General features: G+C 47.0%; 2 protein-coding genes across 2 annotated transcripts in view; both read right to left on the bottom strand.

Moving 5' to 3' along the window:
- Nucleotides 1–10,675, bottom strand: part of DHX37 (DEAH-box helicase 37) — a 15,202-nt gene extending 4,527 nt beyond the window's left edge. Inside the window, 18 exon segments of the mRNA XM_082065937.1 lie at nucleotides 64–148; nucleotides 150–256; nucleotides 849–960; nucleotides 1,309–1,541; nucleotides 1,735–1,811; nucleotides 2,073–2,211; nucleotides 2,944–3,020; nucleotides 3,607–3,702; nucleotides 4,081–4,195; nucleotides 4,678–4,779; nucleotides 5,243–5,356; nucleotides 5,735–5,831; nucleotides 6,265–6,357; nucleotides 7,075–7,223; nucleotides 7,773–8,094; nucleotides 8,831–8,943; nucleotides 9,664–9,833; nucleotides 10,510–10,675. Coding sequence (XP_081922063.1) covers nucleotides 64–148; nucleotides 150–256; nucleotides 849–960; nucleotides 1,309–1,541; nucleotides 1,735–1,811; nucleotides 2,073–2,211; nucleotides 2,944–3,020; nucleotides 3,607–3,702; nucleotides 4,081–4,195; nucleotides 4,678–4,779; nucleotides 5,243–5,356; nucleotides 5,735–5,831; nucleotides 6,265–6,357; nucleotides 7,075–7,223; nucleotides 7,773–8,094; nucleotides 8,831–8,943; nucleotides 9,664–9,833; nucleotides 10,510–10,615 — 2,307 coding nt within the window. The 5' untranslated portion in view covers nucleotides 10,616–10,675.
- A 1,064-nt stretch (nucleotides 10,676–11,739) lies between these two features.
- Nucleotides 11,740–18,029, bottom strand: BRI3BP (BRI3 binding protein). Its single transcript, XM_082065871.1, has 3 exons — nucleotides 17,826–18,029; nucleotides 16,531–16,633; nucleotides 11,740–15,890 (listed from the first exon to the last, which is right to left on the bottom strand). The coding sequence occupies exons 1-3, from the start codon at nucleotides 18,015–18,017 to the stop codon at nucleotides 15,472–15,474; spliced, it is 714 nt and encodes a 237-aa protein (XP_081921997.1). The 5' UTR covers nucleotides 18,018–18,029; the 3' UTR covers nucleotides 11,740–15,471.
- Nucleotides 18,030–18,957: the final 928 nt, after the last annotated feature.

Here is an 18,957-nt window from a genome sequence, read left to right as displayed (position 1 = left end):
AGTAAAACAAACACAGGGGAGCCAGAGGCTGCTAGAATGATGCCAGTCTCTGTACGAAATCACAGCCTCGGATGCGAGGGCTGAGATGGAGAAGCAGGCAGGAGGGCAGCAGTGCTGAGAGGATGTTTGTGGGGGCCCCCAGACGTTACCTTCCCGTCCTGGGGGGTTCCTTCAAGGCGCCCAGGGCTATCAGCAACTCCTCAGCTGCTGCAAGTGCTTCTGTGGGAGGTGGTGTTGGGAACGGGAAGTTGATCACCTACAGACACCAAGAGAAAATGCCTCTCAGTGCGTGATTGACACAGCTCCCACTCAAAAACAGAGCCTGAATGCAGCAGGAAACCACAGAAGGGAGCGAAACTCTCCCCTCTGCTTACATATACCAGAGAAAAACACGTAGGACACTTGCCAGGAGCGAGAGGAAAGGGCATATAATGGGAGGAAACGCTTGGAACAAAACCATTAGGAAACAGGAATACCAGCGTCACCCGCAGCTGCCCCTTTGTGCAGGAACCGCCTCGGGCAGGCTGCTCCAAGGTCTGACTTCAGACCTTGAGCACTGAAAGTGCTCAAGTATTTCCAAACCACAACCCCTGCTCAGACAGCGGTTTTTCCCACTACTAGGAATACAAGAAAACTCTTATTACCTGAACAAACACGTCTGTTAAGGCCTGGTGGAATTCATAGCGGCTTCTGCAGCTAGCAGAACCAAAATCAAGTCCCAGGATCCTCATTTCTAACATAAGGCACAGCCTCAAGCAATGACGACAACAGACATTTGTGTTTGTTTGTGGCTCCTAGGGGCAACCACTTCGATCAGCGCTGTAGTACAAAGCCAATTTATACCTCACCTTTTCTATATTTAATGCCTTCATTTGCAGAATCAAGTCTTCTACCGGTCGCTTTGTTATTTCTGGGGCAGAAAATTTCTCAAAGTCCATGAAGACTGCTGAAGAGTATAACCTAGCGGAACAGAAGGGCTGCTTAGAGACTTACAAGGAAATCTTAACTCAGAAGTTATGCACGAAAAATTGGCAAGGGATTTAAGAAAAAGGCAGCTGTGGGTACTATTTATATAACCAAGTTATTATTTACACGCTTGGCCATACCGACTTATTCACAAAAAGTGAACTTGGCTTGGAGTGGAATCCCTGCTAATCTGGCCACCAAAATAAGGGTTTTCAGCAAGAGAAAAGCCATTGAGAAGCCAAACTGTCAAGCCAAAGTCACCAGTGACAGTTCGTGTTTGGCTTCACCTCTCCTATTTGAAGGAAGAGCAGACAAACCCAAACTGTTTCAAGCAGCAGGTACCTGTAGCAGTGCCCTGGTTCCGTCCGGCCAGCCCGACCCGCCCGCTGGTCCGCTGACGCCTGAGATATCCAGGTGACTCTGAAAGAAGAAACCCCGGTGATTTTGTCGTAGAAACGTTTCTTGACCTTTCCACAGTCAACCACGTATTTGATGCCTGGGATGGTAAGCGACGTTTCGGCCACGTTGGTGGCTACGACACACAGTCTTGTGTCAGGAGGTGGAGCCCTGAATACCTACAAGAAGGTAGGAAAATGGCACGTGAAATGCCCTGCAAACAACGGCAAAAAGACAGGCAGCCAACTTGGATGGATGGCAAAGGGGTGACGAGAAGGGATTTCCGAGATGGAAATTTTAACTCACAAAACACATGTGACTTTAGACAATGATCACACATCTATTTACTCACTGTGACAATAAATCCTTTACCTTTGCTTGTTTCTCTGGTGCCAGCAAAGAATAAAGTGGGAGCACATAGAGTGGAAGGGACGAATCAGATTTTTCATCTGTGAGGAAACAAACCAATATTAATACATACACAGTAAGTTAACTTCCAGGCTTAGTCCTAACAACATCTTCAGAAATACCACTTCATCTAAAATCAGTAAAGTACTTGGTACAAAGCTGAAACTGGAAAAACCTTAATAGCTTTTCCATGACTCAGGTCTGCAGTGTTATCACACCAGTTCAGCAAAGGACAAGTGGCTTGTGCCGCACATTTCACAGGTGACGGGAGATACGGAATTTTTATTTCTTAAGTGCCAAACCTTCTTCTGAGTCTCCGTCTCCTAAATCCAGGTCAATATCAGACCCTGCAACATCGTCATCGCTTTCAGCATCTCTGTCTTCATCTCCTTCATCCACTGGTACGACAGAGTAATTGTCCAGGTCAATTTTGGGGAGTGTCTGAGAAAGGCAGGAAAGACAACCACAGAGCATTAAGGGGAAACACGAACAGCACTTTTTATTCCTTTGAAAGCAAAGCTGAGCACTTTCTCCAAACATTTGTTGACCTGAAGGCTACAGCGGGATTGTATTTGTGTTTTAAGGCTGAGGTTCAGCATTTGGTAATGGTAAAAGTCAGAGGGGAATAACCCAAGCGTTTTAAACAGCATTTTGTGCCAAGCCAACCTTTTTTCACATGGATGACAGTGGGAAAAGGGTAAAATTTCTTTACTTCAGGCCCCTGCAGCTACCAGGATCCCATGTTAGTGGACAGCATCTCTACAACATCAAGATCTCCTGCTAACAAAGCCCATGCAGGACTTGGGTGGAAGCCAAACACTCCCCTTCCTCACAGATGCATCAGTCCCAATTTTGGGTAACAAGCAGTGAGATGAGGAGCAGCCCTGGAGCCAGCAAGTCTGGAACTCCTATTAAAGTTATAATGGTCTGTACTCAACCAAAATCAATCTCCTGCCCATTACACCCGGGGACACATTTTGGCACTCTGCTGCTCTTAGTGCAGCAGTTACCAGTGTAGGTCACGTTGCTGGATTTCCTGAGGGGACAAAGGTGGCTGCAAAGCTTCGTGCAAGTCTAAACCAGCCTGGTGAGAACAGCTGCGCAGGAGCACTGTTCTGCAGGGGTTCCTGCTCCTTCCTGCCTCTCAGAGGAATTTTAGCCATCGCACGTTACCATAACTTTCCTCCGCCTCCTCGATTTCTTAAATTTCCTCACTTCTTCCACTGATTCTTCTCTGTCATCATTTCCTCCTACAAAAAGAGCCGGTGGGATGACTGTCAGCTGAGGATGCTTTCCTCTCGGGAAAGGTAGTGGGGACAGTCTGGTCCCGCTCCAACATTTTAGCAAATCAAAAAGCGTCACAGCGTGAAAGAAGCAAATATCACATTGAAAGCAGACAGGACAGGGATGACACGTGAGTTTAACGCTATAATTCCATTTAGGAGCCGTACGGAGGTTCAGCAGCAGCACAAACAACAACCGTGTGCCCTGAGGTTTAGGAGACAATTAGCTGAGCTATATTAGAATTTGACTTTCTAAAGTCATCTCGGGAAATTCCACTGTCCTGAACATAAACGGTCACCAACAAGCAGCAGCATTTCCACCTCAATTCACAACCAAAGTGAAGAAATTGAATGGATTTTGGGGAACTGGAAGGGATCATACACATAAAACTTTTCCCCAAACTCAAACCAGCACAAACTTAACAATCAGTCATCAAAATCATCCCCATCCCCTTTCCCCAACGCTCATTTTTTGGGTTTTTCAAATAAAAGCTTTTATTTTTAGAAGCAAAGCAAGCTCGTCTCTCAGTGGGATAAATTCAAAGAGCATTACCTGCGGTGTTGGTTTTTTGGAACGGAAAGGCTTTCCTTAGCCTTCTACAGAGAGAGTGAACTTCGGCCTGGCCTGTTAGAAACACCAAAATCCCACCTGCAAGAGAAGAAATCCCTCTGAACCTCAGCACAGCTATTGCACCTGGGAAAGCTTCAGATCTCCTTCCTGATTAAAGACAGGTTGAATATTCTGTGAAGTAACAAGGAGGAAGAGGGTGTTTGACTGCGTCTGTCTTCTCCTGCTCCCTCGAGAAGCATGCTGGCGTAACCGTGACTTCATTGAAAGGTAATTTTCACAAGGAAAACCTTCTAAGTCAAAGCACACATACATCATTGCAGTCCCACGATCAACTTACAAAAAAAAAAACCAAACCTCACCCCAAAACAAAACAAGGAACTCCACAGAAATCCAACCCAGAAAACTTTAGATGCATTAAGTGTAAAGAAGAGGAGAGGTTCTCAGCAGCGACCTTACCTGGGGGCAGCATGCGGTGGATCTTACACACCTTTCGGAAGCACTCCCCGCTGTAGTCGTCTAGGGGAGTTTTCTTGTTAAAGTGAACGGTTACAGGGAATTGCCGTGCGTCTACCTAGAGAGGAAAGAATAAAAGGGTTTGTTCACTCCAGCGCAATCATTACAGCTTCCATGGGACAACTAGAACAGCTCACCCTGTATTTCCATTCAGCTCTTGGTTCTGGTAACCTACAAAACACCGGACCTGCAGAAGTTATCAGTGTTGTCTACCCTCAACACCACAAAACCAAGCTAGAAACCAAAACTCTCCTCTCTTTCAGGTCATTGATCCACATTGAGGCTTTCTAGTTCTCCTGAACTGGAACTTCCAGTTTTTCAAGAAAATCAGATTCTCCCAGGGCAGTTTTCTGACAGAAGTGGAAAGAAAAACAAGTCCCAAAAGAAACAATAGTCTAAATAAAATAACTATTGTTAAATTGATATCTGAAAGATTTCAGCATGAGCTGGAAAGATGAGAGCACCCCTGGTTTTTAATTGCTTTCATAAAAGAAGCCCTCGCTGTATTTCTGACACGGATCCCAGGGAGAAGAACGATACCTGGATCACAGGGGGCGTCACAGAAAACAGCCTGTGGTTATCGGTGAAATCCTCCACACGGAGCGTGGCCGACATGACGATCAGCTTCAGCGGCTGCCCCTTCTGCAGGGACACAAACGCCTTATTCTGCACCTGAACGCATCCAAAATAACACAAAGCCAGAAGCCACGCGCTGCCCTGCAGCCCCAGCGTCGCTCAGGACCAGATTCCCTGATATCTGCCCCAAAACATCTCCCCTGAGCACTGCTGTTGGCGGCTGTTCCAGTGCTACAGTCGGTGTCTCGCTTTCTAACTGGCTGCTAATGTCAATTATTTACACACGTCTTGTGGCACGATGAGTCTAAAATTAATTGGGTATTGCCTGAAAAGTTCTCTGTACTATCTTTCCCTCTTTTGTAGGCTCTGTGCTTCTTCCTTCATATGCAAAGATAAACATGCTACTGAGCATTATTTTGTGGTTTCTGTCAGATTCCCATCGACTTCCACATCACAGAGTCTCTCCCCTTCACGTCTAACGTTCCCCCAGCACACTTGTGCCCAGATGTGGAAAGGCCGCTGCTCTCACCTTTTCCCGAAGGGGCACGATGCGAGACAGGAGGCCGATCAGGATATCCGTGTACATGCTCCTCTCGTGGGCTTCGTCAATAATAATGACTTTGTACTTGGAAAGCAGAAAGTCCTGAGAAGAGAGGCGGATGTCACCACAAGAAGCCTCACGCAGGGACATCTTTAAGTCAAGACAACCTACAGCTACACAAACGCTGACCCACACCCTCATGGCTGGGGTCTCAAATACATATTCAAGCGCAGTTTAATGTATTTACCCTACACAAAGCAGCCTGGTTTCCAGTCTCTTCCTTGCTCTCTTTGACCCAGCAAGATAACCTCTCATTTAGGGACTCGGCAGGTATATAAAGGGTTGAGATTAAATGTATCTCCGGTGCCAAAAGGGATTTTGCTCCGAAAAGTTGGCGACAAACCAACACAAAGCAACCAGCCTCTATTCCTAGCTATACAAAATAGTTTCCTTTTTGTAACGCTGAGAACAGCAACTCACCTTCTGAATCTCTTTCAGCAGCACACCGTCCGTCATGAACTTGATTTGCGTTTCGTCTGTAACGTTGCCTTCGTATCGGATTTGGTACGAAACCACTCTGTGAGCAAACGCCAGGGACAAAAAGCATGGGGAGAAACAGAAAATTCCCGTTGGGACCAGGAGGCAGCCTTCAGCCTGACTGAAGTAAGACTTGGTGCCAAGAGAAGACAAAAAGGACATGGAGTGCTAGAAGCTGGGACAGACAGCAGTGTCACTTCACCGTTAGGGGACACTTTCTCATATGGAGACAAACTATGATCACTGCCCACACACCATGTCCACAAAGCTCCCTCTAAAAAGTAACTTACAACCATTAGCAGCAAAAAAACGGCTTATTTTTTTAATAGACAACCCCACAGAGGAGTTTATAAGTAACCTTCCCACAGTTCTTTGCCAAAGCAAGGTGCAAACCTTCGTTTCATCCTACGACACACATGGAGCATCCCAGCGTTCCCCTGCTAGCAAGGTCTCGGCCCTCTTGTTCTCCTCACCTGTTTGACAGGTTCATCTCCTTGGCGACGCGCTGGGACATGGACACCGCAGCCACACGCCGGGGCTCCGTGATCCCAACCACACCGCCTGAGCTGCAGGGACGGACACCAGAGGGATTTCTGCACAACAGCTCTAAATAAAGTAGCATCGCTCACACTGCATCACTTTTAGTTATAGTTAGAAGAAAAGGATGGAGAAGCAGCTTTGGGATTATCCTTCTATTATATGTGCATCGATCTGAAGATGCATGTATGACAGGAATTTCTTTCCCAAACGCTGTCTCTGTAATTCCAGCTCACTGAACTCCAGTGCCCTGGACATCCCTCTGCCTCGAGGGTCCATTTCAAAGAGTCTCAGGCTGGGGCAGCAGCAGCACAGAAGCACCTTGATGCAGCTCATAAGAAGCATCTTAGAGGGTGCTCAAGCTTACAAATGCTACCAATAGTGCCAGGTGAGCCACAGGTATTTTCAAAGATGTTCATTTTCTTGCAAAGGTAAAAACAAACCTCTGTACGCAGAGATTAAACTCTGCGAGATGGACAGACAACGAAGCCCCTCTGTGAAAAACAGGCCAGTGGCTTTGAAGGAAAAGTTTTAGAGGTTTCAAAAGATTGCTTATGTGGAGAGACTTTTGCAAGTCAGTCTTATTCCCTTTGGATTTTTTAGAAGCCCATTCAACACGCCCGCTGCCAGTGCACAGAAAAGACTGGGTTCGGTTCAGCCAGCTCAGAAGAAACTAAACCAGAACTGACTGAGCTCAGCTCAAGTTTTTCTCATTACATTTGCTGCAAACAAAAGACGAATCGTACCTGGCATAGCCAGCTTCATAGAGAAACTGGGGCACTTGTGTGGTTTTACCGCTTCCCGTCTCCCCACAGAGGATCACGATGGGGTTCTCACTGATGGCCTCCATGATGACCTGCTCTTCGGCCAGGATTGGAAGCTTCAGCCTTGCCTCCTAAATAACATAGAACATGTAAAAGCCCTGAACCAGCTGATTTCACACCAGCATGCCCAAGCACAAGAGTAACCAGAACGGCTTCCCGGAAAGCAGCTGCCAAACCCTGCACTTCAATTTGCGAAACTTCAGGCTCCCTTGAGTTTACTCATGCAGCACTTCAAGGAAAAACTCATTTCAAAACGTCTGTTCAGACACATGCAGAGCTTCTCCCATTTCTACAGAACTCCCTGCCTACAGTACATGGAATAAAACTATCCAGCAGAATGGAGAGCTTGAAGTGACTTCACAAGATTTCCCAGCAAAAAATTATAAAAGACTGCTAATAGATTCTATGTTTAAAACTAGAGACAAATGCTTACATTCCAAAACAAAGCCAGTTTTCCCCCTGCTGGATTAGACAGGCCCGAAGCTCAGCCATGTACCAAGAGGACGCCAAGCACACGTTGCTGCCCTGCGGCACCAGCACGGGACAAGGACAACCCACCGTGTCTGCAGTGACCTCACCCAATGGGGGATCCCCTCATTTCCAGCCCCTCTGATCCTCACCTGGATCTCGGGAGACCTGTCCACGGGAACGAACACGGCGGGTTTGCAGGGCGGTTTGCTGGGGGCTGCCCGGGGAACCGTCGCGCTGGGACCCGCCGGCTGCTGGGGCTCAACCGCTGCCTTGGCGCCTTCCTCCGGCTTTCCAGCAGCACTCGAACCACCGCCTGGCGATGCTCCAGTTTCTTCTCTCTGCTCTTCCATCTCCTCCTCAGAGCTGCTGGGCTCTTCCTCAGGCTCCGACTCGGAGCTGTGTCTCCTCTTGTTTGCGCCGCTGATGCTCCGGATGTTTTCGGGTATGGCAGCCCCCGGCTCCTGCATCACCCTGGAACAAAACACAAACATGCGGATTAGGTTTCGGTCAACGTTCTCCAGGACATCAAGCCAGACAAGTCTTCTACACAAACCAGAGAAGTCGCATCACCCAAAGTCCTGAGCCTGCCTGAGCCTGACCACAGGTTTTACTGGAACAGGGAAACCTTCCCCGTGGGTGCAGCGCGGTGTGAGAAGACGTTACCCACGGAGGTCCCAGCTCTCCAGGGATCTCCGCACCTGGAGGTTTTCACAACTCTGCTCAGTGAAGCCTCAGCTGACCCGGTTGCTGGATTTGTATCTCAGCACACTCTCTGCTGATATCTATTCATTTCTTCAGAAGGCATCTTTGTAGTTTAATTTATTTCGACTTCTACCTACACGCAGCTTCTGAAAAAACCCATAACTAAGTCCTGCCTCAGTCGATGTTTTCCAATGCAAAAAAAGGTAAGCATTTATCTACCAATTATGCACTTTAGCATAATCTGAAGGAGTATACAGGTGTAATTGTCACCCACCTCATCTCTTAAGAAAGGGATAACCAAGTTATTTTAATTAACATCCCCTCAAGATGACAGCCAAACAAGAACCACCATCTTAACACATAAAAATATACAATTATTTCACTCCATCCACTCCGAAGAACCACTATATAATAAAAATAAAATAAAATAAATCAAGCAAAGAAGGTTGCCAAGATTTCAACCACAGCAGTAAACCAGAGCGGTCCTTTCCAAATAACGCTTTACCTTTTAATTTGATACATGCGCCCCCCGGTACCCAGTTTGGAAGTCGTGTACAGGAGCTTCATTTCTGCCTCGGAAGCCTGGACCTCATTCAGCTTGCTCAGCAGCTCAGCTCGCTATTTGGGAAAAAAACAAGCAAAATCAGTGCTCGTTTTCAGCAGCGCCCTTGTGCTCGAAGGGCGCTCTGGCAAATCTCGCTGCAACGACATTTCTGCTGCTACGTGGTCCGTCCCCCACCACGAAGATTTCAGCCCTGCGCTAGGGCAGAAATAGAAACGCAGACTTGACCCTTCCCACTGCAATGAAATCTCAGCTGCACCCTCCAGAAAACAGCAAAGAAAATGGATTTGAACCCAAATGCTGAAATGAGGGCTGGAGCAACAGAAGCCTCCCCTCAGCTCCCTAACGTGGGGCACAGCGCTGGCACATCGCACAGCCACAGGTTAAACTGCCTCCAAACACTGAGCTCATTCGTCAAAATCATTAACCACACACTACAATGAACAGGAACTTTGCCTGGAAAGCTTCTACAAAGACAGAAACGTTCTATTTGCGTACAGAAAAACATACAAGACCTGGAAATAGATATTTCAGAAGCCGCAGCAGTAGTTAGGGGAGCATCAGGCTTCACATTTTGCAGCAGGACAAAGCTGCTCACACGATCTGTTTCACGGAATGATTTAAAACATAACGCCATTCACTCCGCAGGTGATGCACTTCATGTATCAGGGATGGCCAGGAACCACAACAGCTGCTTATTAACACACCAATATTAAATTAACTTCACCATTTTAACAGAAGCCACAAAGCTGGAGTTCCCAGGAGCAGCAACGTACCTGTTTTTTCTTTTCCTTTTGCTCTAAAACTTTCTGCAGGTTTTTCTTCTGTTTCTTGCTCAAGGGTTTCTTCTGTTTTTGGACAACACAGGCTACCTTTTTCTTCTTTGCTTTTGTTGCTGGCAGGACCAGGGCGTTGCTTCCATCAATTCCCTTCAGCTTTGCTTCATCTGAAAGCAGGTGTTTGGTTATTCTCCTGTGCCAGGCAGGTTATTTCCAGCACATTGCTTTACAGCCTTATCGCGACCCATCCTAGATGTAGCTCTTTAAAACAAACGAAACCCTCACCCCCAGCCAAAATAAAATAAACTACATCATCAGCACAGGCAAAAGATGAAAGCGGGGACTCGCCAGCCCTGTGCTCACTACAGCCACGAGTGGAATTTGCTTTATGTAGCAGCACTATGACATTTTTCCTTTTTTTAACTTATTTGCCCCAGGGTTGGGGCGGCGGAGCCACTCAGGACACTGTGGGTCCCGGGGTGACCCTGCAGCCTCTCGCAGACATAAGGAGCTTTTCATACTAAAAACCCGTATTACTGAGGTTTGAATAATTAGATTAGTATATATTTTTAAAGTAACGTTTGAGAATGCAAATGTTGAACATATTTTTAATAATTGCTTTAACAAAGAATTGCCGAGATGCAGTAACGGCTTTAGTAGAGCTATTAAGGCAAGGCCTATAAGTTACTTTTAAATAAGATTTTAACGCTTCCAACGAAAGCATAAAAACGACACAGCAAAGACGCGGCGATAATTAATCTCAGCGTCTCTACGGTCACTCCAAACCCGAGTCCGCGATAACGAACGGAACGCGCGGGTCCCGCCGGCCCGGTCCCGCCGCACCTCCCAGCTCCAGCGGCAGCTCCAGCGGCTGCGCGGCGGGCGGGGGCTGCCCGGGGCTGTGCTGCAGCCGCGCCTTCCAGTTGTGTCTGCGGCGGGTCCGGCCCATGGCGGCGGGAACAGCAACGGGAACGGCGCGACCCGGCCGCACGTGGGTTCCCGGCGGCACTTCCGCGCCGGCGCGCTCTCGCGAGAAGGGGGCGGGGCAACTTTGCTCGTGACATCAAACTGTGAGGAGTGGCCGACACGGGGGGGCTGTGCTGCCATCCGGAGACATGGACAGGATGGAGAGATGGGCGGGGAGAAATTGAATTAACTCTAACAAGAGCAATGTAGAGTCTTGAATCCGGTCAGGAAGAACCCCAGGTTCCAGTGTAAGTTGGGGAATGACCGATTAGAGAGCAGCGTAGGGGAAAGGGACCTGGGGGTCCTGGGGACAGCAGGGTGACCATGAGCCAGCACTGGGCCCTTGTGGCCAGGAAGCCAATGGTACCTGGGGTGGGTCAGAAGGGGGTGGTCAGTAGGTCAGAGAGGTTCTCCTGCCCCTCTGCTCTGCCCTGGGGAGACCACACCTGGAATATTGTGTCCAGTTGTGGCCCCTCAGTTCCAGCAGGACAGGGAACTGCTGCAGAGAGTCCAGCGCAGCCACCAAGATGCTGGAGGGAGTGGAGCATCTCCCGTGTGAGGAAAGGCTGAGGGAGCTGGGGCTCTGGAGCTGGACAAGAGGAGACTGAGGGGGGACTCATTCATGGGGATCAATCTGGAAAGGGGGAGTGTCAGGAGGATGGAGCCAGGCTCTTCTCGGTGACAATCAGTGATAAGACAAGGGGCAATGGGTTCAAACTGGAACACAGGAGGTTCCACTTAAATATGAGAAGCAACTTCTTCCTGGTGAGGGTGGCAGAGCCTGGCCCAGACTGCCCAGGGGGTTGTGGAGTCTCCTTCTCTGCAGACATTCCAACCCCCTGGACACCTTCCTGTGTAACCTCAGCTGGGTGTTCCTGCTCCATGGGGGATTGCACTGGATGAGCTTTCCAGGGCCCTTCAACCCCTGACATTCTGCTTTTTTTCTGTTTCTGCTTCAGCCTTCGAGGGTGGAGCCGGCCCCCATGTCCCCGCTGCCCCCCAGGTGTTTCACAACCGTCCCATGTCCCTCAAAGCCCCCGCGTGGTACCAGGGTGGGCTCCAAACCCTCTTTCACCCCACCAGAGCAAAGTCTGATCACAGCAGAGCTCTCAGTGCAAAGTTTCAGTAAACGTTTATTTTAAGCTTTGTCACAATACCATAGGTGATTCGTGAAATCGATCTACAAATATTGAACTACATAGTACATTGATCGGGTGGTCAGATAAGTAATAAATAAAGGCATGTATAGCTCTGTAAAAAATAAGTCTGATATATTTGTAACTACTTAATATTATCAGTAGAATCTAATACCTCCTTATGGATCATATGTCAAAAGTATACATATATCATCTTGTCAGACCAAATTATTTGTTTTTACATAAACACCGTTGTACAAACTTAAAACACTATAATCTGAAATCTGATGTACAAAACAGGCTGTGAAATCACTAGCGCCAGTGTCAAGAACAAGTGCTGCCACAGCAAATAGAACCTCTGGCTAAAAGGAAAAGATCGACTTCTAAATGTGCTGTCATCACAGTTCGATGGAATTATCCAAAAGTTTAAAATACATGCGGATACAGTAAAACCTTTGATTTTTCCCGGACAAAGAGAACTCATGGTCATTTACGTCATTAGCTGCCGAATACAGATCAGAACGTGAGGCGAATCACACTTAGAAACGGCCACGCCACCCAAGAGCGGAGATTGATACTGGTCTATTTTCCACACTAACGGAGCAACGAGTCTCGAAAAGCAAATCACGAGTTGACGGACGCACTAAGCACAGCACTGAACTACACCAGGCTCTACGCGTTGTACCCCGACGCCCAACGCCACTTGTAAAAGCGTCACATTCCAAACACGACAGATCAGTTTATCTACAGGTGAAGCGCGTACTTCCAAATAAGTGAGTTTTGCAAAAATGTGAATGTCTTGAAAATAGTACAGTAGTTTCAAACGTTAGGTCTTAAAGTACAAAGTTTAAAACACTCAAGACCCTCCTGGAATTCCTGATACCGGACAGTCTGACGCCCGTCTTAACCGTCGCTTGGTGACTTGGGGTGGCAAGATTGGAGTTTTGCTCCCATTTCTGCCACCGACTTGAGCAAATCTCTCAAATTCTGTCTGGGTTTATCGGTGGGTGATGGGGCGACACCAGCGCGGCCCCCCCGGCAACGGCAACACAACAGCAGCGCCGGCACCAGAGCACGTCCCACAGAGCGAAAACCACCGGGGAGAAACCAGAGCGTTTGGTATGGAAATCTCCGTAAAAGGTATTTACAAAAGTCGAGAGAGATTAAATACACCACATTCATGTCCCGAAAGCGCCTCCACTGCAGTGCGTGTTTAAAAATCACAGAGCGTTTTTAAAGTAGCTATACATCGAAGATTAGATTGTGCTTTAAAAATAATCATCACTTATGAATTTGACTAACCTGGAAACCGAGAGCTGGGAAAAATACTGATTAAAAATATCCCATTTTATATATACTGCTTTTCACATAACATTTTGCTATACATGGGATGCGCGTAAATATAAAAATACTTTCAAGCAGCAGGGTGTTCAAAATTAAGAGCATTAATACAGGAGGGCTGATTTTACAAAACTAAGATAAATGATCAGCGTGAGACAGGGAGATACTATAATCCAAATTAACTTTGATATAGCATTTGAAAATAATTCTTTATCATAGACAACTCTTAATATATAAACAATTCAGTATTTTTAACTTCAACATTAAATATGGACTCCATAAAATACATTCTATGCAAAACTGACCCATGTGCAGAGTCCTACTGAAGTCGATGGAGCGGCTTCCACCACCGAGGTTTGCAGACTTTGGTCCTCAGGCCTTTAATTTAGCAAAACACGTAACGACCTGACAAGCTTTGCTAATGAATTCCTCATTTCCAGGTTGGCATTTGAGCCCAGTCCCCTGTGCGCAACAGCAGGGAAAACTGAGTTTACAAGGAAGACTCCGTAATACTATGGAAAATGAGCTGTAAAAAGGAATATACTGTAATTTACATTTTCAGCTTTACAAAGTATTTGTTGCCATGGTACTTATCTGTTCACGGGAAAGATTTTAAGTTATGAAAAGCAGTTACGTTGCGACTCTAAATGCGTATTTCTCAAAAAAATGGGGTGCAGGGGGATTAACAAATGACATAAAAAAAAAGGATTCCAACAGTGCCAACTGCATATGAACTTCAACCGTGTTGAATTTAAGTGATCGCAGGTTGGAATAAAGGCCATTAAAGTGGATTTTAAAATAACCCCTCATGTAAATGTCACATACAGACCAAAAGAGGTTAGGCAAGTAACACATATTTTAAGAAGAGTATTAAACTTCAGCACGAAGAGAAAAATAAATTCACCCCGCAGTTACATTCAGTGAAGCGTCACATCCAAGAAAAGCTCTGCCCACGGAAAGAAGCGGCCGAAGAGCAAGAGCCAAGCCGAGCTCAGCCAAGCCAAGCTCAGCGTCCTGTTCCCCTTCCCTTCCAGCCAGTCCCTCCACAGCCCCAGTTGTGGTGCTGTGTTTCTGTACTGGTGTAGCTGTTACGGCACATGGTTGTGCAGCCGCGCTCCGTTTCCCCTCTCGTGGCATGGATGCTGTGCTCAGCACTACGGTTTGGGTCACCGAGTTAAACCTCTTCTCGGACTTTCTTCCCTGAGGTTCCCTCCATTACAAAGCCAGTGGTACCCTACCCAGCTTCTAAGCCTACAAATACACAATCCTTCAAAAGAAAATTGCTTCAAAGCTCCTACATCACTTTGAAACGCAGCTGTTTAATGCACCCTTCTCACAAGGTGACTCGCTTTCCCTAAAACGCAATAGAGCGAGGACACGGACTTCAAGCAAAAAGCTCCTATAAAACTATTACAATTTTAGAAAAAAATCCAGATCTTCCTGAAGATAATTTATTGCCGCTTATTGGTCCTGAGAAAGCTTTAAGCAACAATACATTTGCAAGTGTTCTAACTGCTGCCTTTTTTGAGAAAGTGCGTGGGTCCAGAGATAAAAATCATGATTTATTACATGCACTTATGCTGAGAAAATGCTTCATTGTGAAGATCAAATATGAATTACAATTTGCCGCACTACATCACCTCCTCCTGTGTCACTGTTAAAACACATTTCCGTTCAGACGCCAAATTTAAGTTGTTGCGATGAAATGCAATGAAATGATGCCACACGTGCACTTCCCAACTCCTCATCTGGGACTGGCATTTAAGGATCTATGAAAACTTCCTTCTCCCTTACTCCCCACCTCCTATTAAAAGCTATGGTGCGAATTTTTTGGCCTGCATACCAGAAAATTTCTCATCCCATACTCTATGAAAGGCAACTTCAGGCAATGAAATAAGCCCACAATACAACGAAAACATTCACTACTTCGAAAAACAATAAAGTGGACCCACAGCAGTTACTTCTCAATGGAAGTGTTCGGTAGCTTGAGATTTTTTTTTTTCTTTTTAACTTTTTAAGTGTCAAATTTGCATATGTTTAGCTGAATTTCAATATCTGAAAGACTATTCAATTTGCTTTTATAAAAACTTTACAAAAGATGTTTTTAAATGCTTGTAAAAGTAAGCCTTTATCTACTGAGAAAATTCTAGTACTGGATAAAACTCTGAATATACAGCTGATTTTTTTTTTCTCCTACAAGTATAATGGCTGAGTGTATAATCTAGATAAATTAGTCTTACACATGATGAAAAGTTCTAACTTCGCACACTTTTTACCATGTGATGCTTTTGTTGCTTTGTAACTTCGAACGAGACAGTGCTTAGGAATCCTCTAGCGCTGGTGTGCAGTGGTCTGTACTGGTTTATTGGTCACTGCCTCTGTCCAGGCTTTCGATCACCCTGGACAGACGGATGTTCAGGAGTCTGATCTGACTATCCAGGTGGTCCATCTTCTCCTCGAGGCTGCTGCTGCTGTTTCTTCTCCAGTAAAATCCAACCGGCCCCGTCATGAAGTAGACGGCTACAACAAAGCAAAGGGGCAGGACGGCGTGTTCTGGGTCACCTTCGTACTTCTGGAGGATGTACACACACGAGAGGGTGAAAAGGGCAACCCTGGCAATCCAGAAAAAGCGACCGAACAGCATGTGCAGGAGATAGAAGAAGAATCCAAGGAAGAGAGATAAAAACCAATAGGCAAGTAAAATGGCACCGATCAGCAGAAGAGCGCGGGTCGGGTTGTTGGCGATCGCCGCGGGGCTGAAATAATGAGTCAAGTTGGAGGCTGAAAAACAAAGCAAAATTAACGAGCATTAACGAGTGCGTGCCAAAGTGATAAGGGTAAAAATGCAAGGATGGCTTCAAAGGGCCATGCGGTGGGAGCATGACTATGTTTCCTAAAGTAAGGGGTAAAGCCAGTTCATCTATTTCTGGATGGACCTTTGTCAAACCACTGGCTCAACTCCAATGATGCAATTGAATTAATTCCATTAAAGCAGAGGTGCCAAAGGTTCTTTAAAGACCAACTACTCTAGGGCCTAAGGTCCAAATGTATCCTGCTTTGTCAAAGCTACATTCCAAATGCTCTCGATTGCATCCTTCCTTTCTTCTAGGCCTTCTTTATCTCTCTGTACCATTCCTGGCCATGTGCATCCATTCCAGGATGATACCAAGAAATCAATCACGCCTTGTAACGTGTTTTATAGACGTCCTGTACATACATACACAGAATCATAACGGCTGGTTTTAGTCCTCTTGTTTGAAGGTACTAATAGCAAAATCAAAGCCATGTGAAGCGGTTAGAGATACCACTGATGGATGTCTAATGCAGCGTGATAAAATGTCATTATTTTCTCACTCTGCCTATCCTTGTAAACACTGATAAAGGCTGATAGAGCTCCAGAGTTAATAGGCATCACACTCACCATCAATTCCAAGGACATCTAACAAATCAGTCCATATTCTCCAGAATGTGTCCATTAATACATCCACCCCATTCACAAATCTTTCTGTCAACCTGGAGAAAAACTGAGAAATAAAACTGAAAATTATAAAAAATCCTCAATTCCTTAAACTTTGAAATCCACCAGTGATGAGTACAATGATAATTCATCAAACAAGAACCGCAGACTATTTTGAAGTCCCCAAGGAAAAAAACATAACTTTGTAAATGTTTTAAACTCTGTGAATCATAAATTTACTTATGGCAATTGCCCTTATTCTAGGCATTTGGAGAAGTAAACTTATATGTTGGCAGGATTTTCAAATGCATTTTATGAGCTTTACCATTGTTCTGCAGATTGAAGAGAACAGTGTTACCAGCAAAGGACACTGGTAAAGCAAAACAGAGAATTATGGTTTTATCGAGTGACTGACAGCCCAGCTTGACACCGAAATCACAGAGTGTCAGGGGTTGGGAGGGACCTGGAAAGCCCATCCAGTGCAATCCCCCCATGGAGCAGGAACACCCAGCTGAGGTTACACAGGAAGGTGTCCAGGCGGGTTGGAATGTCTGCACAGAAGGAGACTCCACAACCCCCTGGGCAGCCTGGGCCAGGCTCTGCCACCCTCACTGAGAAGAAGTTGCTTCTCATATTTAAGTGGAACCTCCTGTGTTCCAGTTTGCACCCATTGCCCCTTGTCCTGTCACTGGTTGTCACCAGAAGAGCCTGGCTCCATCCTCCTGACGCTCCCCCTTTCCATATTGATCCCCAGGAATGAGTCACCCCTCAGTCTCCTCTTGTCCAAGCTCAAGAGCCCCAGCTCCCCCAGCCTTTCCTCACACGGGAGATGCTCCACTCCCTTACATCTCCAATGCATTTACAGGTCAATTTAACAGTATTTATTCTTTCCTCCTAGTGGCTGAGGAAAGAAGGAGCAGAGGAATGTGCAGGTCCCTCATGCCTCAGATCCTGTAAGTTCACATGCGGCCCTGCAAACCCAGGATGCTCTTTGGTGCAGCCAGACCACACTTCAGCCGGCGGGCTCCCCCCCACCTGAAATAACCTTTATTTAGGGATTAATTAATATATATATTTTTGGCAGCTCGCTCCACGCCAAGCCTCCCCTCCCGTTTTCTTTCCCAAAGCCTCCCGGGAAACGAGGCCGCGGCACCGAGGGGGGGTGAGGGGCGGCATCTCCCCCCCCAAAAACCACCCGTGAGCAACGAAAAGAGCGCGAAGGGCACCGAAGAGCAACCAGGAAAACGCCGGCGCCTCACCTTCTGCAGGGCCCTCACGTTGTCCTCGCCGAACAGCCCGCTGACCCCTTGGTACAGCCCGCTGGCGGCTCGCCGGAGGCTGTTTTGCTTCTCGGCTCCTCGGCTTCTCGCTGCCCGAACCCCCGGGCCCGCCGGACCCCCTAAAAGCAGGGCCAGGACCAGGAGAAGCGTCGGCAACCACCCCGCCGCCATGGCCGCCGTGAGCGCCGGGAGCGCCGCTATTATAGCGCCGCCTGCAGGCCGCGCTGCGGGACTGCGCCGGTTATTGGGGGGGGGGGGGGGCGGCTATTGGGGGGGGGCGGTGCGGGGGGGGGGCCCGGTGCGCTCTCCGAGCGCACCGGGCCCCCCCCCCGCACCGCCCCCCCCCCCCAATTAATATCATAAATTAATAATTTAGATTGAAATGAGGCAGCCCAAGCTCTCCCAAGGACGGAGATGGAGCAACGCGCCCCCGCCCCCAAGAGTAAAACTTCTTCCAATGTTGGACCCGTCACTTTATTCATTAGCCCGTTCCAGGGTAAATTTTCATCTTTAATAATCTAATTGTTTGGTTTGTGGGTTTTTTTGGTTTGGTTGGGTTTGGTTTTTTGTGGTTTTGCTTGTTTGTTTGGGGCTTTTTTATTTTTCTTTCTTTGTTTAATTTTTTGCTACTATCTAATCAGGATCCCTTATGAAGAAAGGCTGAGGGAGCTGGGTCTCTTTAGTTTGGAGAAGAGGAGACTAAGGGGGGACCTTATTAATGTTTATAAATATATAAAGGGTGAGTGCCATGAGGATGGAGCCAGGCTCTTCTCGGTGGCAAACAATGATAGGACAAGGGGTAATGGGATCAAGCTGGAACACAAGAGGTTCCACTTAAATTTGAGAAGAAACTTCTTCTCAGTAAGGGTGACAGACACTGGAACAGGCTGCCCAGGGAAGTTGTGGAGTCTCCTTCTCTGGAGACATTCAAAACCCGCCTGGACATGTTCCTGTGCGACCTCACCTGGGTGTTCCTGCTCCAGCAGGGGGATTGGACTGGATGAGCTTTTGAGGTCCCTTCCAATCCCAAACATACTGTGATACTGTGATACTGTGATTTCCCTGTCTCGCCTCCAGGCTGTGGACTCCCTTCCCAAATGCACTTCATAGC

This window comes from Streptopelia decaocto, assembly GCF_964273445.1.
Source record: "Streptopelia decaocto genome assembly, chromosome: 15".
In the NCBI taxonomy this organism is placed as follows: Eukaryota; Metazoa; Chordata; class Aves; order Columbiformes; family Columbidae; genus Streptopelia; species Streptopelia decaocto.
The sequence above is the reverse complement of the archived record's forward strand: the minus strand, read 5'-3'. Positions and strand labels throughout refer to the sequence as shown.